We start from the raw sequence: 25,798 nt of genomic DNA on the forward strand, positions 1-25,798 counted from the left end.
GTGAGCCACTGCACCCGGCCTCAATACAACTTTTTAAAAAATGTGATAAAGAGGTTGGGTGCAGTGGCTCACACCTGTAATCCTAGCTCTTTGGGAGGCCAAGGCAGGCAGATCACCTGAGGTCAGGAGTTCAAGATCAGCCTGGCCAACATGGTGAAACTCCCTCTCCACGAAAAATACAAAAATTAGCTGGGCGTGGTGGCAGGCCTCTGTAATCCCAGCTACTCAGGAGCCTGAGGCAGGAGAATCACTTGAACCTGGGAGGTGGAGGTTGCAGCGAGCCGAGATCGTGCCACTACACTCCAGCGTGGGCGACAAGAGCGAAACTCTGTCTACAAAAAAAAAAAAAAAAAAAGTAATAAAGAATGCCTTTTAAAGTTGGGTGGGGTGGCTTATGCCTGTAATTCCATTATTTTGGGACGCCAAGCAAGAGGACTGCTTGGGCCAGGAAACAGGAGATTAGCCTGGGCAAAACAGTGAGACCCCCGTCTCCACTAAAAATAAAAAAAAATTATCAGAATGTGGTGACGTGTGCCTTTAGTCCCAGCTGGTCTCAAAATCCTGGGCTCAAGCAATTCTCTTGCCTTGGCCTCCCCAAATGCTGGAATTACAGGCATGAGCCATTGTGCTGTCCTAAAATTGTTTTAAATTTATTTTAAAGATTTGAATTAATTAAATTTATTTTAATTAAAAAAATTGTTTTAGAGACAGGGTCTCATTTTGTCACCCAGGCTGGAGTATAGTGGCACCATCATAGTTGACTGCAGCCTCGAACTCCTGGGCTCAAGGGATCTTCCTGCCTTAGCCTCCCGAGTAGCTGGGATTAGAGGCCCATAGCAGCATGCCTGGCTAGGTTTTTATTTTAGTAGAAAGGGAGTCTCAGTTTGTTGTCCAGGGTGGTCTTTAACTCCTGGGCTCAAGCCATCCTCCCACCTCAGCCTCCCAAAGTGCTAGGACTACAGGTGTGAGCCACTGAGCCTGGCCAAAAAAATTGTTTTTTAAAGAGTCTTTTAAAAATTAATTAGTGGAATTAATGACTGACAACTCCACAGACCAAGCTCCAGGGACTGGGAAGAGGCAGACACAGTAAGGAAGAGGAACTGAGACTGCTCACGGACTCTTCCTGCCTGCTGCTTTGTTGCACAGGCCCAGGCTTCCCAGGCCAGCCCAGGGTGTCCTGACCCCAGGGGCACCTCCTTCCAGGCTTTTCCCTACACTGGCTCACTTTTTTGCAAAATCACTTGTTCCTTGTGCAGCCCCTGTGTTTTCCCACTTTCCTACCTTCACTCGAGCGGTTTTCCCACCATCTCTGCCAGTTGGAAACCCGTTGGTCTCCTGTGGGAGGCTGGAGCTGGGGCCAGGTCGGCCTCGGGCTCCCACCCGACTCTGAGGTAAGGGGTCAGTGGAGCCGGGCAGGGCCAAGGCTAGGGGGAGGGAGGATGAGGTGCCCCATGCTGGGCCTGCATACCTCCAAGGGACAAGTGAGCAGGGACTAAGTGAGTCCTGAAGATTCAACGGAGGGAACCCCTCACCGACCAACCCCTGACAGCACCAGAGGCCTGACTTGGAACATACTTGTTCTCCATCCCCAGCTTTCCTTCACCTTCCCAACCTGCTCCACATTCAACTGATTTTCCCTCCCGTCCTCCAGCCCCTGCAGGCTTCAGCTGCCTCTGCAGTGAGGCGTGGATGGAAGTACCTGCCTCTCAGGGTAGATGTGAAGGTCTGGGTCCTGGGCCGTGGGCCTATGCAGGTAGTAGGTGTTCAAGGAATGGTCTGAACTGATGGGAGAGTGTTTTTTTCGTTTTGTTTTTGAGACGGAGTCTTGCTCTGTTGCCCAGGCTGGAGTGCAGTGGCGCGCTCTCAGCTTACTGCAAGCCCCGCCTCCCGGGTTCACGCCATTCTCCTGCCTCAGCTTCCCGAGTAGCTGGGACTACTGGCGCATGCCACCATGCCCAGCTAATTTTTTTATATTTTTAGTAGAGACGGGGTTTCACCGTGTTAGCCAAGATGGTCTCGATCTCCTGACCTCGTGATCCGCCCGCCTTGGCCTCCCAAAGTGCTGGGATTACAGGCGTGAGCCACCGCGCCCGACCGGGAGAGTATTTTATAAGTTGAAAAACACTAGAAAAATAATATTAGCTTTTATAATTAGTCCACTTAACTTCCTCAGATGGAGTTTGCCCCAAGCAAAACGAATTTCCCTCAACTCCACCCCATAAACTGCAAGCCCCCATAACTGCCCCTCCTCTTCTCCTCCTTTCCAGGCTCACCCAAACTTGGCTTCCTCTGCCTGTCCCGGGCACAGGCCTGGCAGGAAGTGACCAGCCTCCCATTAGCTCTTGCCCCAGGTCTGGGAGAGTTCACAGGCTGCTGAGCTAAGAGGACTGGCAGGAACTGAGGGTTTCCTCACCCTAGAAAAGCACCTCCTCCTCCTATTCCCTTGCCCTCCAGACTCAAGGCAGGAAGAGAAACCTGGGGAAGGGGCCTCAGAGGAGAGGCCTCCATCACATGTTCGTTCTGACTGGTGAGTGGGTGCCACAGTTTGAATGTCACCCTTGCCCCAAAGGGAAGAGCCTCTTTACATGGCTCTCCCCACCTCCTCCACCTGCTCCAAATGTCTCCCACACCAGGTCCCAGGGGACCTTGCATTTGCTTCCAGGGTTTGGGGGAAGTGAAGGGGTATTTGGAGGGACGGGGTTGAGGGGACCAGGTGACACTGGCACACATTTCTTGTGTGGTGGACATCCCCAAAATGTCATTTGGCTCTTTGCTTGTTCCAACCCATATTTCATTTCCAGGGTACCTGTTCTGTACCACTTAGCTGGATACCACAATAGAGAAATATCTTCCCTTTGTTCAGAAGGCACCTTCAGAACGGGGCATGTCCAAGCGGACACACAGTCCAGCGTAGGGAGAACTATCTCAGAGATCTTTCCCAAAGGAGGGCACAGAACGCGTGAATTGTGAAACAGTGTGATGGTGTAGGATGCATTTGGAGAACTGCAAGAAGTTCTATGAGGCCAGGAGAAAACAAGGATGAGGCAGTGGCAAGAAATTAGTCTGGTGAGGTGGGCAGGGGCCAACTCACAAAAGGTACTGGGTACTAATCTAAGGAGATGGAACCTTACCCTGAAAGCTATGGGTAGGAAGAGAACAAGAAATGTTGCCAAGGACACCACAGGATTTGGGGGCCAGTGGTCAGTGGTCAGATGAGAACTGACAAGTGACCTTTGGACTTGTCAATGTGGTAGTCACTGGCCATTGACAGGAAGCATTGGAAGCTGAGTGGAGGGGAGGCATGAACCCATAGTGACCCCATGCTATATATGGTTTTCTCTGGGCAGGCTCAGCTCTCACATAGGAGGGGATAAAAATGGATGGATTATCCCAGCACTTTGGGAGGCCGAGGCGGGCAGATCCTGAGGTCAAGAGATCGAGACCATCCTGGCCAACATGGTGAAAGCCCATCTCTACTAAAAATACGAAAATTAGCTGGGTGTGGTGGCATGTGCCTGTAATCCTAGCTACTCGGGAGGCTGAGATAGGAGAACTGCTTGAACCCGGGAGGCGGAGGTTGCAGTGAGCCGAGATCGTGCCACTGCCCTCCAGCCTGGTGACAGAGTGCAGAGTGAGACTTTGTCTCAAAAAAAAAAAAAAAAAAAAAAGGATGGATTAATTCAGGTCTGGGATTCTGAGGGAGACTACACTGGAAGGACATGGGGACAAGAAAGATGGAGTAATTAATGGTGAATGAGTGATGAAGACATGGGCATGGGTCTTGATGTGGCACTGGCTGACAGAGTTTGGTGGCCAGAGTGGGATAACCCTTTTTTTGGAGACAGAGTCTCACTCTGGCTTCCAGGCTGGAGTGCAGTGGTGCGAACTTGGCTCACTGCAACCTCCGCCTCCTGGGTTCAAGCAATTCTCGTGTCTCAGCCTCCCGAGTAGCTGAGATTATAGGCATGCCCCACCACACCCTGCTAATTTTTTCGTATTTTTAGTAGAGATGGGATTTTGCCATGTTGGCCAAGCTGGTCTCAAACTCCTAAGCTCAAGTGATCCACCTGCCTTGGCCTCCCAAAGTGCTGGGATTACAGGTGTGAGCCACCACGCCCAGCCAGGATAACCATTTTTAAAAAGATTTTCATGTCAATAGAAACAGAGCAGCTAGCTATTTACAGCATGGCCAGTGATCTGTATTTTCCACTTAGAGTTCCAAATTAGAATACTGGTGAAATCCCTTCTCATTGTGTCTATTTCTAAATCTGTGAAACAGAGGATTGGACTAGATGATCCCTAAAATCCTTCCTGCTCTATCATGCAAGGATTCACTGCTATTGTTTTATCTGCATCCTCTTCACACCTACCTAAGCATAATGACCAGCCATCTGCCCTCAATAGATGTTTGTGTGGAGTACCTGATGGTCTCTCTCACAAAAGACACCTGTCAGCATCTAGGCCCATCACCACTGCCTGTTTATTGAGTGATGGTGATGTCATGAGGAAGTCCTTCCCTCTGCCTCCCTTGCAACCCTTCCTGTGAGGTAGTGTAGGGACCAGGTGCAAATCCTGCCCTCATTCGCCCCTCCCCACCTTCAGTTTCTCCTTGCCCTGGTCCATCTTACAGTCTGAAGGGACCAAGAGAGAACTGCCAAGTGGGCAGGTTCTGGCGCACCAGACCCCCATGCTGAACTGCAGTTCTTCTATTACCTTGGATATGTTACTTAACTTCCACATTTTCTTCTAAACGTTATGACTCTTTTTTCTTTTTTTTTTTTTAGAAAAACCTTCCTTTTATTTAAGAACAAAATGTAAGTGAAAGAAGAATCAGGATTAAAAAGTCCACATTTATAGTTCCTTTAGCTTAGATATTTCACAAATGACTTTTTTCATATTTGTGAATTTATTTTCATAAACGGTGTGTGAGGTAGGGATTTTTATTTTTATTTTTTAGATGGAGTCTTGCTCTGTTGCCCAGGCTGGATGGAGTGCAGTGGCATGATCTCGGCTCACTGCAACCTCTGCCTTCCAGGTTCAAGCAATTCTCCTGCCTCAGTCTCCTGAGTAGCTGGAATTACAGGCACCTGCCACCACGCTGGGTTAATTTTTGTATTTTTCTTAGAGATGGGGTTTAACCATGTTGGCTGGGCTGGTCTTGAACTCCGGACCTCAGGTGATCTGGCCTCCCAAAGTGCTAGGATTACAGGCATGAGCCACTGTGACTTTTTTTTTTTTTTTTTTTTGAGCCAAGTCTCCCTCTGTGTCCTAGGCTGGAGTGCACTAGCGCAATCATAGCTCACTGTTGCCTCCTGCTTCTGAGCTCAAGCAGTCCTCCTGCCTCTGCCTCCCAAAGCACTGGGATTACACGTGTGAGCCACTATGCCTGGCCACTATATCATTTTTTCCTGTTTGGTTACTTGATTGTCCCAACCCCACTTGCTAAAGATCCCTTCCTTTCCTTACTCAGGTGCATGGTTCCTCTGGCTCCTACCATATTCCCATGTATGCACAGGTCTGTTTTTTGGTCCCCTGCTCACTTTTATTGTCTAATTGATTTCTATTTCTATCCAGCTATTCCACTTATCACATTTAGTTACTGTACCTTTATATTAAGTCTTGATACTGATTGAACATAGGACTTCCATTGTAGTCCTGTGTTTTCCCTGGCAGTTTCTCCAAATTGTCTTAGACATCCTTGGTGCTTTAACCCTGTAGTTTTTAGACAAGTTTGTCTAGGTCCTTTAGAAAACAGCTTCCTTAAGCCTCCATTTCCTTTACCATGACCTATGCCTCACAGGACTGCGAAGACTTAAGTGTAAAACAGTGACCACCACCTGGCCAGGAACACAAGAAACATTGAGTAGATAGTATCATCTTCCCCAAATGCCCAACCTGATGCAGTCACTGTTCTGTTAAAAACATTGTTGGCTTCCCAGGCATGCAGAGTAAAGTTCAAACACAGCCTGCTAAGCCACCTGACCCCAGCTAACCTTTCCCATGGCACCTCCTGCTTCTCCCCCTCCCTGCCCACTATCCCTATCATGTTCCCTGAACACAGTGCTCTGCCCTCGAACATGCTGTCCCTTCACGCTGGGATCCCACGCATCCCGCATGGATCCTCTCAGATGATGCCTCCTTTGAGGAGTTGACACTCCCTTGGGCTTCTTGTATTGCATGTATCGTTTTGCATTGTGATTACTTGTGTCTGTTGTGACTTTGTGTCTTATTTAGTGAACTCAGCACAGGCCTTGGCATTTCCAAAGAGGTGCCACCATTTGATAATCACACCCTGACTTTGGTGTCACACACACTCCTTCACTTAACACAATAATCCTGCAAAGTAGACTTCTCCCCCACTGAACAGGAGGGAGCAGGGATGGTAATTTGTTCAAGATCAAAGAGCTTGTCAGCAGCGGAGCAGAGAACTGGGCTAATTCCCAACATTCGTATCTTCTATTACACCAGGCAGCCTTCGGATGAATGACTGTCCTTCTTCCCTTTTCTGAATTTCTTATCTCCATCTCATCCCTCCATGGTCCTCCCACCCAAGCTCTCTCTGATATTGCTCCTTCCTACTTCACCCTCCCAAGTGGCTTACTTTTCCCAGGCTGTCACCTCTCCCATTTCATGCCATCTGTCACCCAAGCAGGTGCCTCTGTGAGGACTGTGTGTCCTAGGTTTAGCACATTGCTGGTATTCAGAACATAAAACATGGAACCTCATGGCTACATCCTCAGATGCTGAGATGTTAGCTGGGTGTCACAAGATCAAGGACATAAATAAACCCTTCACAGCCTAACTCTGTTGGAAACCAGAAAGCAAGGCCATGGCTTGTAACACCAGGCTTTCTTGGAACAGTTATCAGGTGCCCAGAGATGGAAGCCGCCCTGACTGGGGATGAGCAGTTATTCTACCAACTCAAACTGGCTTAGACGGTCAGCACTACCACCCAGCATGTCAACAAAGGGTGGAGGAAGTGCAATGCCGGTCCCCACAATGATATGAGCTGCAATGGTGTCCTTTGGGCTGATTTCCTCTCTCCACCCACGTCCGAAGTTTTGGGGCATCTCTTTAGAGTTCTTTCTCTCTAGCCACAAGTCCTGCAGGCCATTGGAAGACTAGGCTGCAGAAAGGTAATCCTGAACTTTGCCATTTACCCTCTGCAAATGAAACAGAATCATGTAGTAAATGTGATGATGGATCAGCTTTAGAATGGTCCATAATGATCTGACATGGGCGAGTGGGAAGTTTCCAGAACACTCAAATCCCAATTAGAGGTGGCCAGTTGGTGGTTTCCCGAGTACATCACCTGTATCAGCATGTATGAGTTCAGAGCCTCATCATACACACTAAATCTGGCAAAAGGAAGAATCCTTTGATGGAGGAATTCAGGGTGATCATCATGGAATGGACAAGGAAGCCTGCAGAATCAGAATTTTAGGGGGAGCGTTCTCTGACCAACTGATAGGGAATTTGTCCTGTGGTGGAATGAAGTCAATAGACCATTATTACTGCTCAGTAACCAACTTTCTGCCTATTTTTTGCTTCCCATACAGCCAGCCAGTACACAAACTGGGTAACTTTGATGTTTACCATCATATAAATGAACCAATTAGCATCTGGGCACATACATTAGTCTCTTATGAATTAGATTTGTGTGGGTCTTGTTCCTGGAAGTGACTCTCTCCCACTGATCCCATCAGGTTTCTTGGCTTAAAATACTTGACCAGTGGTGATGCCAACAGAGTCCCATCCTAGAGAAGCCAGCTTGTCTCGGAGGATGGGTGTTTCTCTGTGATATGCTGTTCATTCTTGTTTCTATATCTCCCTCTGCATTTCCACTGCACTCCTTGAGTCTGCAGAGCCTCAAGCATGGTATCATAACAGCTTCCAGACTGCTCCACTCCAAACTCTCCTGCTGGCTCCTGCTCAGACATGGTTGATACCACATGATTGCCCTGTTCAGGACCACGCCCATGCATAAAACTAAACTCTCTGGACTGGCTTTTGTTGCTTTCCATAATTGGATCTCATCAATATTTTCCATTACAGCTCAAACTGTTCCTTCCATTTTGGGACCAGGGGACAGAGCTCACTTAATGCTGCTCTCTCACTGATGATGCCCACCCATTCTCTGCCTGCAAGCCCTACCACTCACAACTTCAAAAATGGCTCCGCCCTTCCTGATTCCACCGCACACAGAGGAAAGCAGCTTCTTGCGATGCTTCCTTATTCTGGATGTGGCTCACCTCTTACCCCTTCCAGCTCCTTTGGGTCCCCTAGAAAGCCTCCCTGGCTAAGGGGGACAGGCCCTCTCCTCAGCACTGGGCACTGACCGTCTAACCAGGGCTCTCTCTCGGCACCTGGTAGCAAGGACAGCAAGATACAACATGCTGATTTTAATAGTCTCTGCCTTCTCCACTGCATTTCTCACCTGAATGCCCTGCACACCAAATCTTCCACGGGGTCACCCTTGACCTCTAGGGCAATTCCCAAGAATCTAGCAGAGGAGTGGGGGAAACCAAAGGACTGACATGAAGGACTGAAGGGAAGCCTCCGGAAAGAAGAGACCAGACACTAAAAGGGATGTGTGTGAAATACTGGTTTTTATTGGTTGGCACAAGATTACAACCTACAATTTCAATGCCCTTCCCTCTCACACAGCTCAAATGGAAGGAAACTGATTAACACATAGAAAGGAATGGCAGGCTCACATGTTTAAGCATTTGTTTTTACAAAAAGGAGTGGGATATGGGGGTGGTCAAGTTTTACGGGTAGTAACAACATTCTCTCTAGATGGCAGGGGGTAAGTCTGCCTGTCCTCCATTGCTGGTACCACATAAGGGACACATTAGTAAAGTAGGGAAAGGGTTATATGTGTGGCTGGCCTGTTCTTTAGAGAGGAAGGTGGGATGGTATCTGCTGTGTACCTGTCTCAGACCAAACCTGGGGCTGGACCAGTGCCCCTTTCTTCTCAGCCCTCCTCCACAGCCTGACTGTACTGCCAGCCGCGCCCATGGGAAGGAGGTGTGAAGGAAGCCTGAGGACATCCGCCTCGAGAAAAGGAAACAGTAAAACTATTTCCTTCCGCCTTCTCTGGACCAAATTTCACTCCCCTCAGCTCCAGAGAGTGCTGCAAAAATCTTCCTTAGGGACGCTGTGAAGACACGGGGAAGAGGCCAGCCCAGACAGGTAGTCCTGAGCGGCAAGAAGAAAAGCTTGAACTTTCCATGCAGTACCAAGCAAGGCTGTTTTGGAAACAAGCAAACAAAAAATGGAAACCAACACCATATAACCACAGGTTGGGAGCTCCTAAATCCTGGACAGCATTTGGATTGGGGGTAAGGGCAATTTTACTCCAGCTCCTTGTTTTATAACCCACACAAGGTACCAAGAGGTTTAAGGACCACAACTGACCTCTCTTTCCCTACAAGCACCATTACTTGGATTCCCAGTTTTGTTGAGCTCATTTGAGGTCATCCTTGCCATCCTCTTCAAAAAATGACACAGTCTCTTGGTTGTTCCATTTTCTATCCCTTTCTACAATTATGAACACACTCTCTAAACAGGAGATCTATATATGCTCTCATCCTGCAGCCCAAGAGATTAGGTGACCTAATGATGAGAAGGCTAACTTATTTGCTTTCCTGAGTGGTCCTGATGGAAATGAACAGCAGCAGAGTTCTGGTGGGATAAAGCAGTCTAGTCTGAGCCACTGTGTGATTTCCCCAGGGGACTGGTCCCTGGGTACATGGGTCCCTGGCTCTCTGTCTCAGTTCCAGAGTTATTACTCAACTTGGCCATTTAAGCCTCAGCTAAAACATATGAGCATGAGGGAAAAGGGACAAGAAATACTTTTGTCCTCTAGAAAAACTTAACTCAATACATCTTGGCTACTTTGCCTCAACCCACAGGGTTCCCTGGAAACATTTGTTGAACTTGGCCAAGAGGAGATTGTATATGGATGGCGCACCTGGAAAAGGGGAGAAAGCACACTAGTTCATCTCTTTTATAAGTAGAATGGTCCCAGGGATGTTAACCTTTCTGATGCTGATGGTAGATGAATGGAGTGGAGGTAATCATGTGAGAAAACTCCTTAAAAACCCTTAAGCTGTTTGGAGACTACACACCACAGTGGGGCAAACCAAGGTGGGGCCTCACTGCCTCCTCAGAGCCCATCCCTGACCATGTCATTGGATAGGATGGAAGACAAAGTCTTTGAAATGGAGGCCAGGCTGGCAAAGTAAGTATGAAGATGCTACTTCTGGCCTTCCACTTCCTCTCTGTGATACACCTAAGAAGGTGAGAGACACTTGCTTCAATTCCATTTTACAACAGTTCTCAACATCCTGAAATACTCTTGACTTCCTTAAGCACATGGAAAATGGGTAAGCTATATCTTTCTAACTGAAATTTTACTTATTCTAACCACCAACCTTTTCTTTGATTATCAACCAGTTTGACAGTCTTCAGATCACAAAACAATAGAACAGACCTGACATTTACAAAACTGTACTACATACTTATTTCTTTTACAGTAGAGTTGACCAATTACTTTTCTAACTATTAATGCAACACCATGCCACTGGGCCCTGGACTCTGATGTTTCTGATCCCTGAGCAACACTTTATGTCCATTCACAGATGGAAGTGAAAGAGTGAGATTCTCAGAGGCTAAACAACATTCTGGTAGCAAATTGGATTTTTGAAAGGAGAGTCCTCTTAGAAAATTCTGAGCAAACATGCTCTCAGTCACGGGGGATGGGGTCAGGGGGCAGGTTTCTGTCTGTGAGCTATAGCTCCCTTCTGAACTCCTTCATGTTCTTGACAGGACACAAGCCTCTTGCTCATTAAGCAAAGGCCCTCCAAGTCTTTTTACTTCAGCACTTTGGAAACTCTCCAAGACTTAACTTCAGATCTGGGGAGGTTCTATGTGGAGCAGACCTATCCCTTCTTATTCCTGTTCCTGGATGTCTCCATAATCAGCCTCTACCTTCTCTGGCATAAGTCGTATCTGTTATGCTTCAGGAACTGAGTAACCAAAGCTAGATATCCCTTGGACCACTGATTAGTGACACATTTTCTCCACAACAAAGGGAGGTTAAAGATAAAGGTTTAACCTGAGAAACTTTTTTTTTGGCAAGACAATAAAGAGGTTAAAGAGGCTACGTGGATCTGTCACTGCTTTAGCTTACCATTTTCGATTCAGCACCAAAGTACTCAGGAAGACAGGCTCAGATCAGGACGACTTCTTAAAGGGATTCACAGGCAATCTTATGGGCAAAATGATTTTCCAAAGCTGAGCCACTTGCCCCACCCTACAGGGAGGGGAGTAGAATCTTAAGGCCCAGCATTGGCATTGAGGCATCTTGCTTTTTTTCCTCAGAATTCCACAAAGGCTTAAGAGTGATCTAAATGCCTGGCTGGAAGCTCAAGTCTAGGAGAGCTATTTTACTGCACTGTTGAGATGTTCTCTGCAAGGTAGTCACAGATAATAAGCAATTTAGTAGATAATTATTCTATACAAGAATTAATGTTCTCTGAAAAAGTGATTAATAGAATCTTCACATCTGGCCTGGCTGGGAGGCTTGGGGGCAGGAAAGGGAGGGTGGAAGGATGGGTAGCACATCAAAATGGTGATGAACCTGGCAAAACGACAATGCTGCTGTTTTTGTATCCTTTAAAGCCTATATCCAGGGTTTTAAATGACGCTTTTTTTGTGTGCTTCCTGATAGGAAGTCAAATAAGTTTTAGTATTAAGAACTGGGGATATAAACCAAAGGAAACCTAGAGTCAACTGACTGCTGGAGGAACAGAAGCAATGACTTCTTTCCACCTTCTAGATAGTAATCTTACTTTTGTTGGCTAAAAGCACTTTCTTCAGCATTCTGAGTTAACACGGGTTCCCTATAAGCTCCCCTCCCCAGGTGGACAGTCTTATTTTCTAAGACAAGCTCAAAGCTCAAACTCACCAAGTTACCACTGTAAACAAAGCTTCAGGGAAGAGACATAACTCTTACTTCAAAAGCTTCAGGTCAGAGACAGCCAAAATCATGTGACTGCTAGCCTCAGCTCAAGTAGTGTGCCCAAATCATCACAAAATGGGATTCTCTTCCTATTAATTTTTTTTTTTGAGACAGAGTCTTGCTCTGTTGCCTAGGCTGCAGTGTAATGGCGGGATCTTGGCTCACTGCAACATCCACCCCCTGGGTTCAAGCGATTCTCCTGCCTCAGCCTCCCGAGTAGCTGGGATTACGGGCATGCACCACCACACCTGGCTAATTTTTGTATTTTTAGTAGAGACGGGGTTTCATCATATTGGTCAGGCTGGTCTTGAACTCCTGACCTTGTGATCCACCCACCTCAGCCTCCCAAAGTGCTGGGATTACAGGCTTGAGCCACCGTGCCCAGCCCTCCATTTATTAATTTATAAGGAGACTAGAAGGACAAACTATTTGATTAATTTGAAGGTGAGAGGGATCATTTTCTCAGATGCTCCAACTAGGCTTCTCACATCCCTCAAAGGTTATCAGCTAAAGACAAGAGTTTCTGAGGCTAATGCAAAAACATGGTCAAATGTGAAACTGCCCTTTTAGAGGCAGGGTTTGTGAAAGGCTGCTGGCCTCCAAAGGAGAGTATGCCTAAACTCTCTGGGCTCCCAGGACCTGTGGTGACCTCAAGCCAACCTGATGCACAGACAACAGTATCTTTTAGGGATTGCAGCCAATGTTCCCCAATTTACTTTTTTTTAATACCTTAAAATATCAAATGTTTCATTTTTAGGTGATATCCCAAGTGACACAGAAACACAGCTCCCCCGGATGGTGAAGTCTCCGCTGCAAAACTCACCAAAGAGCACAGAGGATGACTCTGGGGTGCTCTCCCACTTGCTCCAAGTTAGGTAGGTGCCCTGATGGAGGCAAGGCTGAGCCATTAACATGCATAGCTCCATATCCTGGAAGCCTCTATAGCCTCGAGGAGATAGGCTCTACCCAACAGGACTCAGAATAAATGACTGCCACCTCAACCGGGCAGTCTGACCTCTTCCACAGTCTTTAAGAAACAGAAGGGCCATTTGCATTATTTAATCACCATTCAATAATCTCCTCCCTCCCCACAGCTGCTTGAGTTAACTGTCCCACAAGTGTCCTGTGTTTTGTAAAGATGAGGCTTATTTTCTGAAATGCAGATGGGACTAGGATGAAGCTGTATTATCAATTACAGCCAACTCTCATTTCTCTTAAAGCAAAAATTCATTCCACTGTGATTTCTCCAGGTATTTCCTGCAATTCTAAATCCACCCTTGATATTAGAGAATATTAAAATCACACAGTTGTGGCAAAAATCACATTGTGGCTATTAAATCCTTCTTGTGAACTAAAAAAAGTGAATGTGGCTTAGGCTAAGCTGTTGTTTTTTTTTTTTTAAAGATGAGGATGGGGACTCCAACAAAGGCATTAAGAAAGTACTAGATGAAAATGAGAAATATGTGAAGGATAACATGTGAAATGTACACTCAGGTCTAACAAATACCTATTACTTCTCTGGTTAAGAAGGTTTAGCAGGAGCCTCCAATGAGCACTGTATGTAGAGAAAAGGGAAGGAGCAGGAGGAGGAACAGATCTGCACAGAATTTTTTTCTTAAAAACCACAAAGGGTGACTTTTTTCTTCTAAGCAAGCAAGCCTAAGAGGCATTACATGGGCTGGCTCCTAATATCAAAACAAAATATTTCTTTGCCACAAAGAAACTTGACTATGTAGCAACACATTTACAAAACTACTGCAAAACACTCCCAGAGGGCAGTGACCTACTCTGCTCCCCAGAGGCTGCAAGAAGCAAGGCCTCAAGTGCCTCACGTTCCATGGGGCTGTGCAGTGCAATGCAGAAGGCGGAAATCCTGCTGTGACGCCACCCTTGAGACCTTCTGCAGCCTGAGAGGGGGTGATACTCCCACACCCTTTGATCCTTCCAGATGGCTCGGCCTAGACCTAGCAGTGAGAGAGCCCTCTCCATGCAGGGCAGATGGAGTGGTGGACACTTGTAAAAACAAAACACTAACTGTTCCATCCTGTTATATTTGCTATGAGGAAAATTAAGATTCCTGTTTTATGGGCTGCACTGTTTCTGGAAGGCTACAGAAAATCTAACATGGTTGACACCTCCTGGTAGCCCTGCTGTACACACACACACACCCAGAGAGAAGACAGAGAGAAAAATCCTGGTCCAAAATATCACATGACCTTACTAGTGTTTCCCCAATGACTGTGATTTATAAACTAAAAATTTTTAAAAATCCACTGCTATCTTCTTCTATCCTGCGTTTGGTAGACTTTAATGGATGCTCTAGCAATAACCAGAATCTAGGACATGCAAATTCACTGTGAGCGAGAGGCTAGGGATCTGCCCTAAACATAGGAACCTGTTTCTATCAAGCCTGAATGAGGTCAGCTCTGGTAGAATTAATGACAAATCAATGTCAGTGAAATATTCTGCAAACAGGGTAGTTTTTGTGCTTTCTTTTGATTATTTTCTTTGGGGAGATAAAGGTATTGCAACCATGGGTCTAACTAATCTATCACTAAAGGACTGTGACGACATTCTCAGTAAAGACAGCCATGGTGTTTACTGTGCCAAGGAGGGAAAATCCCAGATCATCAGAATCCCAGTGCAACAGAAAACAGCACCAGTTTCAACAATTCTGATGTTGGACAAAGCCTCTTTTTGTCAGTTAAGAAAGCATAAGCACAATCTCTCAGTCAATTGCATTAACAGGAATCCATTCATGTCACTGAAAAATACTTCTTGGCACAGTTCACTTTCCTGACCCAAAGACACCAACAACAATCAAAACTGCACTTTCAGGGTAGTATATTGTTACACTAGCCCAGTCAAAACATACTCAGAACATTTAAAAATGTGTAAATTACTGTTAGCACTGCAGTTCCGTTTTATTTTCTTATTAAGCAGAGTCTTACTCTGTTGCCCAGGCTGGAGTGCAGTGGCATGATCTTGGCTTACTGCAACCTCCAACTCCCAGGTTTAAGTGATTCTCATGCTTCAGCCTACCAAGCAGCTGGGAATACAGGCGTGCACCATCATGCCCAGCTAATTTTTGTATTTTAGTAGAGATGGGGTTTTGCCACATTGGCCAGGCTGGTCTCAAACTCCTGGCCTCAAGTGACCCACCTACCTTGGGCTCCCAAAGTGCTGGGATTACAGGTGTGAGCCACTACGCCCCGCCCTGCAGTCCCTTTTTAAAGAGTACTGACTGTTTTCCTGCAAAGTACTTTCAAATCCATACCATAAAGGTAGAATTTATCTGGAAGAATGTGTTTCTTGAATTCCACTTAGCACTTGGTTAAATCTACTTTATTTTGCCCTTTATTTATTTGAACAGAACTTTAGAATGCTCTAGGTCAGGATAAGAAACAGTGTGTTCATTTTTAAGAAGGATGTGTGAATAGTAAGTTAGCATTCAGACTCAAGTCCCATGGTATTGTTCTTATCCAATGGGACCTCTCCTTGGGAATATAATTCCTTTCCCAGAGGTATCATGGTATCCCAAGAATACAACTGCTCTTTGGCTCTGTGTTTCAAGATTGGGAGAGAGGATGTAAACTAAGAGTATATAGCAAAAAAAAAAATTTTTTTTTTTTTGTTTGAGATGGAGTTTCACTCTTGTCGCCCAGGCTGGACAACAGTGGTGCAATCTTGGCTCACTGCAACCTCTGCCTCCCAGGTTCAAGCGATTATCTCGCCTCAGCCTCCTGAGTAGCTGGAATTACAGGCGCCCACCACACCCACCTAATTTTTGCATTTTTAGTAGAGACAGAGTTTCACCATGTTGGCCAGGCTGGTCTCAAACTCCTGACCTCAGGTGATCCACCTGCCTCGGCCTCCCAAAGTGCTGGGATTACAGGTGCGAGCCACCGTGCCCGGTAAGTAGACAGCAAAATTTAAAGTTCACCAACTGATGTTCCCAAAAGTGCTGAACACTAAATGACACAGGGCTATGAGGTACATACATTTCTTTTAGTAGGAGGGAAAAGTAAAAGCTTTTCAAAGTTTGAGTGCTTTATTAGAATTTTTAAATAAGGCGAACTATGATTTTAATTTCACATCTTGGCTAAGGAGATGCCACTGGAGTACAGAGATAATCTCCTGTCCTAAGCCAGGGATCAGTCAGTGTACCTCTCCCTACCCCTCAATCTCAAGACCCTCTTACTTCCGAGTTAAACAACACAATTGGCAAATGAAGCCAGCACGAAACCTGTATCAAAAAACAAGAGAGTCTGCAGTGAGCCAGTGTATTATGTAACCACTGTAGTAAGTGATTACGTGGCTTCCCATATGGGCCTTTCATATCCTGGTGGGAGATGGGAGACCAATTTAATAGCTCTGAGCATGCTCCATGGTGCAATCACAAGTGCCATGCCATTACAAAGACAAGCAAGCAGGTGAATTTCCCCAGTGTACTTTTCAGGGACACGGTTGCCCAGTTCAGGGACAGGACTACATTGATGCACCTGCAAAGTAAAGTTGGATGCTTCAGAGCACATGGACGATACCCAGGTCAGCACGGTGTAAGGCATATATGGACACAAAGAGAGGCCATTGTTGGCAATAAATAGCATTACGGAAAAGATTCCAAACCAGCAGGACAGAAACGGACCTGATGCTCCAGTTTTTTAGATAAGTAATCCCAAGAATCCAGTTCAAACTCTACTGTCAACATGTGGGGCAGAATTCAATTTCTATCATTGTTTTTACAGATCTGGGCTGAGGCCATTTGCTCCTTGCTTGGTTAAAAAAAAATAAAAAAATAAAAAAAAGGTTTTTTCCTGTTTCTTTCTGGGCAGGGAAATACAGCTTAAAGAAGGAAAGGCCATGAGTCCTGGGAGCACTATGAAGGTAGCTAAACTCTTCCCATATCTACAGTCAATGACTGGGAAATAGAGAGAGGACAGGGCAACCTGCCCAGACACTAGCATCAAAAACAAAAAGGTATATTAATTGTGAGGCTCTCAATTCTAGAAATGCCCAAATTAAGGGAGAAAAAAACCTTGAAAAATTAAACAAATTTCTCTTTCTAGAAGTCATTTATTTACATATTATATGTCCGATATATAATGTGTAGATAAATGTATCCTGCAGTGAAAGTGACCACTCTATTGAACTGTACAGCACATTATAGGACAAATTCTTGAAAGTTTTCATCTCATACTGGTATCTTTTAATAAAAAAAAAAAATTAAAAATCAAAGAAAACGTCTGGCCAGGGCCAGGATAAGACAAACAGGAACACTTCAGAATCCAAGGCAGGGGAAGGCTGTTGGCCTCTCTTCAGAGGACTGCAGGGGTGGGAAGAGGGAGGGACAGATCATGCACAAAAGTACTTACAAATTATACACCCAACCCCCACCCCTCAATAAAAAGAGAAGAAAAAGCCCCATCACTTAACACCAAACAGCAACATTATCAATACACCCTTTCTTTGCTGCCCACCATGCCTTATTTGAAAGAGGAGGCCTGTGAGGAGAAGTGGAAAGAGCCAGGGTGAGAGGGAAGATTTGCACTTCAGTCTAGTTTCCAATTTCCATTTCTCTTACAGGAAGTCTTCAGTCATCTGATGCCTGACATCGAGCTCTGAGCAGAAACCGAGTATGTGGTGGCCACGACTGGGGTGCCATTGTTGGCTGAGTAGCCTTGCCTCAATGTTTCAAAATATGATGCCTGCACGGGTTTATGATACTGCAGCACTTTTATGGCGTCTTCTATTTTAAACCATTCCCTCTTCCTTCCTGTGGAGGCAGAGAGAAAAGAAACTAGTACAAGAGCAATAAGGTTTCTGAGCCTAGAACTTTTGAGAAAATATAGAAAACATTAAAGCAATGTTTCTTAACACTCTTTTCCTTACAAAAGTTAACTCAAGCACACTTCATATGCTTCAAATATTATATCAATGTCTAATGTAGAAAGGTGAGAAACCTGAAAACCGAAGAGCTAAGAGTAATTGTGTAAAACCTGCCCTCCAGAGAGAACTATGGCTAGTGTTTTCCTCCTGCCCTCCTGGGTCTCTGAGCTTTCCCTGCTTGCACATACATAGGGATCAAAGCCCAGCAGCATCCCCATCTCCTGTAAAAACTTACATGAGGGCCGGATGAGGTGGCTCACGCCTACAATCCCAGCACTTTGGGAGGCTAAGGTGGGCGGATCACTTGAGCCCAGGAGTTTGAGACCGGCCTGAGCAACATGGCAAAACTCTGTCTCTACAAAAAATACAAAAATTAGCTGTGCATGGTGGCATGTGCCTGTAGTCCCAGCTACCCAGGAGGCTGAGGTGAGCCGGAAGGTTGCGGCTGCAGTGAGCTGTGATCATGCCACTGTACTCCAGCAGGGTGACAGAGTGAGACCCTGTCCCAAGGGGGGGGAAAAATCAACATAAGCATCAGCTTCCAGAATTACTAGGATGGCTGGTTTGTAATCAGTAATTCATTTAAAAGTTTTCTTATAAGAGTGAATTTATCTACATAATAGAAAATATTTTTTAAAAGAAGTGAAAATAATCTCAATACAATCACACTTTTATTTTTCAGTCTATTTTCTTACTCTTTTCTAGTCCATGCTTTAAAATCCTTTATATTTTTTCTCTTATAAAAGTAATAACTACCCATAATCTTATAAACCAGAAAAAACCACTCTCAATACCCTAGTACAACTGCCCTTTTTTCATATACTTGAAAAAGACAATCTTGAGACAACCAAAATTGGATCATGCTTTCAGGTGCTCTGAATCCTGACCAGCTCTGCTACAGTGTTATGGTCAGGAACAAGGACTCTGAAGCCAAAGTGCTGGGCTCCAATCACATAAATGGCTCCAATGAGCTGTGCAGCCTCGGGTAGCTGTGCTCCTGCTCCATTTTCCTCATCTATAAAACAGACAATAAATAGGGCCTATCTCACAAGTCTGTTGTGACTATTAGTATGCAAAGCACCTGAAGAGTACCTGGCTGCTAAAAGAATGTGCTGCTGAATTTGCTTTTTAATTTTTGTTACTGGTTCTTTTTTACTTCATGTTATTTTTTCTTTTCTTTTTCTTTTTTTTTTTTTTCCAGAGATAGGATCTCACAGGCTGGATTGCAGTGGTATGATCATAGTTTACTGCAAACTCAAGCTCCCGGACACGAGGGATCTTCCTGCCCCAGCCTTCCAAGTAGCTAGGACTACAAGCACGTGCCACATCTGCTGCTGCTTCTTCTTTTGTTTGGGTATAAATGAGGTCTCAAATTCCTGGCCTCAAGTGATCCTCCTGCCTTAGCCTCCCAAAGTACTTGGAATTACAGGCATGAGCCACCACACCTGTCCTATGTCACACTATTTCTTAAGCAATCTATGTTATGAAAAAAATATGACATTGCCATTGCTAGAAAGGCTAAGGCAGGAGGACTGCTTGAACCCAGGAGGTTGAGGCTGCAGTGAGCTGTGATCATGCCTCCAGTCTGGACAACAGAGTGAGACCATCTTTTTTTTTAAGACATTTATGGCTGCATTATGTCATAATATCTAGTATGGATGTACTATCATTCACTTAACCATTTCCATATGGTCATCAATTGGACATCACTGGACATCAATTGTCTGTGATTTTTATTATTATTATTATTATTATTATTATTATTATTATTGAGACAGAATCTCAGTCTGTCACCCAGGCTGGAGTACAGCGATGTGATCCCAGCTCACTGCAACCTCTGCCTCCCAGGCTCAAGCGATTCTCATGGCTCAGCCTCTCAAGTAGCTGGGATTACAGGCGCCCACAACCACGCCCAGCTAATTTTTGCTTATTTATTGAAACGGAGTCTCACTCTGTCACACAGGCTGGAGTGCAGTGGCGTTATCTTAGCTCACTGCAATCTCCGCCTCCCAGGTTCAAGCAATTCTCCTGCCTCAGCCCCCAAGTAGCTGGGACTACAGGTGCACACCACCATGCCCAGCTAATTTTTGTATTTTTAGTAGAGATGGGGTTTCAGCATGTTGGACAGGCTGGTCTCGAACTCCTGACCTCAAGTGATTCGCCTGCCTCAGCCTCCCAAAGTGCTGGGATTACAAGCATGATCCACCATGCCCAGTGATTTTAATTATTATAAATAATGCTATTTTTTTAAAACATTCCCCGTTTTTTCTTTCTTTTTAACCTTCTAGGGAAAGATATCTAGCACAAGAACTACAAAAATAGAGCTTTTGAACTTTCAAGGGCTCCTGATTTATACTGCAAAAGTGCTTTATAGAAAGGCGACACTGATCCCCAGTCCTGCTTGTGTGTGTCAGGATGTCAGTCTCACCACATCCCTGCCAATATTAGCTTTTCTTTAACATTGACAAAATTTTTTTTTTTTTGAAACAGAGTCTTATCTGTTGCCCAGGCTGGAGTGCATTGGCGTATTCTTGGCTCACTGCAACCTCCACCTCCTAGGTTCAAGTTATTCTCCTGCCTCAGCTTCCTGAGTAGCTGAAATTACAGGTTTGTGCCACCATGCCTGGCTAATTTTTGTATTTTTAGTAGAGACGGGGTTTCACCATGTTGGCCAGGCTGGTCTCGAACTCCTGACCTCAAGTGATTCGCCTGCCTCAGCCTCCCAAAGCGCTGGGATTACAGGCGTGAGCCACTGCACCGGATGGTGTTAAACTATGGTGTTTAACAGCTGTATAACATTCCATCAGACACATGTCATTCATTGAATTGTCATTCATTGAGTTATACATTTAAGATGCAAATTTTAACCAGTAAGAATAATGGTAGTAAGATCATCTGAAGGAAGGCTCCATAGCTTGTCATATTTTAGATTATTTCATTAGGGTCAATTCTCAGAAGTGGCAGTACAAGGTGAAAGGCTTGTTTGAATATTAATAGAGCAATGGTACCTAAAAAAATTAACATCACAAGTGTATGACTCCTGCCTGACAGAGAGTGCTCTGAGGATAGGACACACCACACATCCACTGCGGTCTCCTTTTCAAGCGCTAGCACACTTGTCAGGGAGTCTGTTTTCAGTATATCCACACTGAATTTATTTCCTTGAGCACCCTGCATTATTACTAGACACAAAGCCATCAAGAGCCAAAGGGCTACGAACTGCCCAGAGTAACAATGTGAGGGGCATGGTGGCAAGGCAAACACTAACATTAAAGGGAGAATGTTGGCAAATAAATTTTATCTGTCTGACAATTTGTAATGGAAATTAGTGTTCTCCTTTCTAGAATATACATTCAGAGGTAAATAATCAAACCGTGAACCAACCTTTGTACCACCACAGTTTATAGTTCCAAAGATGTAAACATAATAGCCATCTGAGATCAAAGAAAATGGCTCCTTTGGGAGAAAGCTGGGTGTACCTAAAGGGTGCACACAGCACCCTTTTATAAAAGTTCATAAATTTTATTTTTATATTCATATAAAATATGAAAACATATAAAAATACATATTACAGATATATTCATATTTTATAAGAATAAAACTAGAAACCACCTGCACTATTCTGTATCTACTAAATGATTTCTGGAGGGACTCACACCACCAAACCAACACAGTTTTCTCAACAATATGAATGTCATGAGGAACAAGACCAGGGTCCTGCTCTCACTTATGGTCCCCATGGCCAGCAGTGAGCCTGGCATGGTGGAGGCCCTCGATCAGTATCTGCTCAGGAGGTGCAGAAGTGTAGCCCTTTTGGGAAGGACCCAGTTTGATTTTAGAAGCAACATTTCTTATTTTTAGGGGTCATGCTTCTATTTGTGGACCATGTACTCACTTCAGATTCCATTTAAACATTCCAAAATACTATCAGGTTCAAAATATACATGCTTGTTTTATTATACACATCCTTCAATTATTTCTATTCTTTATCCAGCTCTTGTTGTTCTGTTTGTTTGTTTGTTTTTGAGACAGTCTCACTCTGTTGCCTAGGCTGGAGTGCAGTGGCATGATTATGGCTCAATGTGACCTCAAACTCCCAAGCACAAATGATCTTCCTGCTTCAGCCTCCTGAGAAGCTGGGACCACAGGCATGTGCCACCACGCCAAGCTAAGTCTTCTGATTTTTGTAGAGGTGAGGTCTTACTAGGTTGCCCAGACTGGTCTTGAACTCTGGGCTCAGGTGATCCTCCTGTGTTGGCCTTCCAAAGTACTGGGGTTATAGGTGTGAGCCACTGATCCTGGTATGCTCTTGTTTCTGGTTCTGGTCATGACCTGTGGCATGGCAAGGGCTGGTTGTGAGGAGCCCTTTCCAGGCTGTCTGGAGATGGCTTACCAATGTTAACTGAATCTTCCCAGTCTTCCAGCACTTCAGTGACAATGAGCACATAGACATATGTCCTGTGCTTCCTCTCCTGGTTCTGAAGGGCAAAGACAGAAGGATAGAGTTTTTCCTTAGAAAGCTGGAATTACTTAAATGAAACACACTCTTATGCATATGTCCAGAGAGCTCAGACACAAAGATTCTAAACTTTTACTTTTTATGGTCCTACAGTTACAGCTACATGATTTAAAACAGGCCACACTTGAATTTGAGGGTGTGCTCTTTGGCTGGACTTCTAAAACCAAGTATTTATATTGATTTTTCCTCCCCTTCCCCTAAATACAACTTCACAGGAATACTGTGACTCAAGAAAAAGGCATCATGTAAATTTAACTAGCTAGACCACCAGGGAGAGGACTGTGGATGGGTGGGCTACCACAGAGGTCTCAAACTTCAGTGACCCCAGCAAAGCAAACAAGCTGAGTGTGACACACACACACACACACACACCCCTTTTCCCACTAACCCCACTCACCTTTTTTTTTTTTTTTTGAGAGAGGGCCTTACTTTGTCACCCAGGGTGGAGTGCAGTGGCATGACCATGGCTCACCACAGCCTCGACCTTCCTGAGCTTAGGTGATATTCTCACCTCAGCTTCTTGAGTAGCTGGTACAGGTGCACATCACCATGCCCTGCTCATTTTTGTATTTTTAGTAGAGACAGGGTTTCACCATGTTGGCCAGGCTGGTCTCAAACTCCTGACCTCAAGTGATCCACATGCCTAGGCCTGGGAAAGTGCTGGGATTACACACGTGAGCCACCACATCCAGCCAATTTTTGTATTTTTTTGTAGAGACAGGATTTCACCATGTTGCCCAGGCTGGTCTTAAACTCCTAGGCTCAAGTGATCCTCCCACTTTGGCCTCCCAAAATGCTGGGATTACAGGCATGAGCCACAGTGCCCAGCCACCTTTTAAAAAAAATTTATTTATTGCCAGGGGTGGTGGCTCATGCTTGTAATTCCAGCACTATGGGAGGCCAAGGTGGGTGGATCACCTGAGGTCAGGAGTTCCAGACTAGCCTGGCCAACATGGTGAAACCCTGTCTCTACTAAAAATACAAAAACTGGCCAGATGTGGTGGCGGGCACTTGTAATCTCAGCTACTTGGGAGACTGAGGCAGGAGAATCGCCTGAACGTGGGAGGTGGAGGTTGTGGTGAGCTGACATCATGCCATTGCACTCCAGCCTGGGTGACAGGGCAAGACTCTGTCTCAAAAAAAAAAAAAAAAAAAAAAAAGATTTATTTACGTATCTATTTTTCATCAGAGACCTTTCTTCTGATATTTTTATTTTTTAAACTTTTTGTAGAGATAGAGTCTCACTCTGTTGCTCAGGTTGGTCTTGAACTTCTACCCTCAAGAGATCTTCCTGCGTCAGCTTCCCAAAACGCTGGGATTATAGGCGTGAGCCACCACGCCCAGCATCTGCTCATCTTTATTTCTCCTGATTTCTCACTTTTCCCTGCCTTCTTTCAAATTTGTATCACAGCTTATTTCCTTGTTTTTCCTCTCTTTGTTATAGTTACTTATCTTCTATTTTTCTTCTGTCTCTCTACAGTTAGCTACCTTTCCTCCTACCTTGGTAGGAGACGAAGAGAGGTAGGAATGCGGTAAAATAATACTTAAAAATAATTCTAGTAGTTTAGGGGACAAGACTATGGGATTTCCTTCTTTCTTTTTTTTTTTTTTTAAAGCATGTTATTCTCTGTTGGTGTTGCTTTCTTTAAAAAACTCACTGAGGTTGGGCATGGTGGCTCACGCCTGTAATCCCGGCATTTTGGGAGGCTGAGGCAGGAGGATCGCTTAAACGCAGGAGTTTGAGACCAGCCTGGGCAACATGGCAAGACCCTGTCTCTACAAAAAATTTAAAAATTTAGAAGGATGGTGGTGTATCCATGTAGTCTCACCCACCCGGGAGGCTGACGCAGGAAACTGCTTGAGCCCAGGAGTTCAAGGCTGCAGTGAGCTATGACTGTGCCACTGCACTCCAGCCTGGGCGACAGAGTAAGACCTTGTCTCAAAAAGTTAAAAATAACTAAAAAAAAAAAAAACTCGCTGAAACAAAAATGGCATTTTTCCTATGTTAATATCTGTGTGGTTATTAATACATATCATCTGTACCAAAGATTTTAACAGACTTACCTCAAAAATTCCAACTAATCTTCCCAATGTCCCTTTTACTCCAGCCTAGAAAGTGAAAAGAACAATTAATGCACTGATAATATTATATTGCTGGTCTCATTCTGAGTCTTCTTAAGCAGTTTATAAAATAGAAACAAAAAACAAGAGGACACAGCTTGGGCAGACTCCACATCTGTGAAGTGATACCGGTGTTTCCTGTGTATCACCGACTGCTAACAGCAGTGTATGCTCTGGGAAGTTAGAATGCCTTTCATTTCTTCTGGTCTCTCTCCCTACTGCAAAGCTAGCCAAGCAGAGCAACATCATCAGGCCATGAAGCCACCACACCAAAAATATTCTGAGGTATTGATTACTTCAGGCCAGGCACTGCCACTCTAGGAGGCTGAATTGGGAGGATCGCTTAAGGATAAGAGTTCAAGATCAGCTTGGGCAACATAGCAAGACCCTGCCTCTAAAAATTTGTTTTTAAATTACCCAGTCATGGAAGCATGTGGCTATAGTCCCAGCTACTGGGGAGGCTGAGGTGAGAGGATCACCTGAACCCAGGAGTTCAAGGTTGCAATGAGCTATGATTGCACCACTGCACTCCAGCCTGGGTGACAAAGTGAGACCATGTCTCAAAAATAAATTAATTAATTAATTAATTGGTCGGGTACTATGGCTCATGCCTGTAATCCCAGCACTTTGGGAAGCTGAGGTGGGTGGATCACTTGAGCTCAGGAGTTGGAGACCAGGCTGGGCAACATGGTGAAACCCTGTCTCTACAAAAAATAGAAAAATTAGTTGAGTGTGATGGTGCACGCCTGTAGTCCCAACTACTGGGGAGGCTGAGGTGGGAGGGTTGTTTGCGTCCAGGAGGTGGAGGCTGCAGTGAGCTGAGATCACACCACTGCACTCCAGCCTGGGTGGACAGAGCCAGACCCTGTCTGTAAATACATATATACATAAATACATACACACATACATACATACATAGATTACTTCATTCACTTATTCATTCAACAAATATATACTAAATGCCTAATTTGAACCAGAAAGCAGTGTATGTGCCAGAGATGTAACAATGAATAGGCTAGAACGCAAGATCCCATGGGATTAAGACCCTTCTCTGACTTGGCTGTCTGTATACAATATGCTGGAAGAGAGTTCGGCACCCTGCAAGAACTCAAGAAAGCCTAGATCAACAAGAACATAAACATGGTAATTCTGCTACGGGTAAGTATCATGACAGAAATACGCAGAGTGATGTGATGACAAGGAGTGGCAGGAAGAGGGAGAACTTCAGTGGTTAGACCTTT

At 44.9% G+C, this 25,798-nt stretch overlaps 1 protein-coding gene and 1 long non-coding RNA gene across 4 annotated transcripts in view; one reads left to right on the top strand and one right to left on the bottom strand.

Moving 5' to 3' along the window:
- The first annotated feature begins 1,971 nt into the window (after nucleotides 1-1,971).
- Nucleotides 1,972-13,332, top strand: LOC134761594 (uncharacterized). Its single transcript, XR_010140485.1, has 2 exons — nucleotides 1,972-2,527; nucleotides 6,862-13,332. It is a non-coding gene; the product is annotated as an uncharacterized LOC134761594 (long non-coding RNA).
- The window catches only part of NUDT3 (nudix hydrolase 3), a 110,401-nt gene continuing 93,193 nt past the window's right edge, over nucleotides 8,591-25,798 (bottom strand). For 2 of the 3 annotated variants that reach the window (XM_002816775.6, XM_054558720.2), the window contains 3 exons: nucleotides 24,501-24,545; nucleotides 22,311-22,395; nucleotides 8,591-17,804 (listed from right to left, as the gene is read on the bottom strand). In XM_002816775.6, the coding sequence (XP_002816821.2) occupies nucleotides 17,626-17,804; nucleotides 22,311-22,395; nucleotides 24,501-24,545 (309 nt within the window). In that variant the 3' untranslated portion in view covers nucleotides 8,591-17,625. The remainder of the gene's footprint in view (nucleotides 17,805-22,310; nucleotides 22,396-24,500; nucleotides 24,546-25,798) is intronic. The other variant, XM_054558721.2, reaches the window with a different exon arrangement.

The sequence above is a fragment of the Pongo abelii genome, chromosome 5 (assembly GCF_028885655.2).
Source record: "Pongo abelii isolate AG06213 chromosome 5, NHGRI_mPonAbe1-v2.0_pri, whole genome shotgun sequence".
Taxonomy (NCBI): Eukaryota; Metazoa; Chordata; class Mammalia; order Primates; family Hominidae; genus Pongo; species Pongo abelii.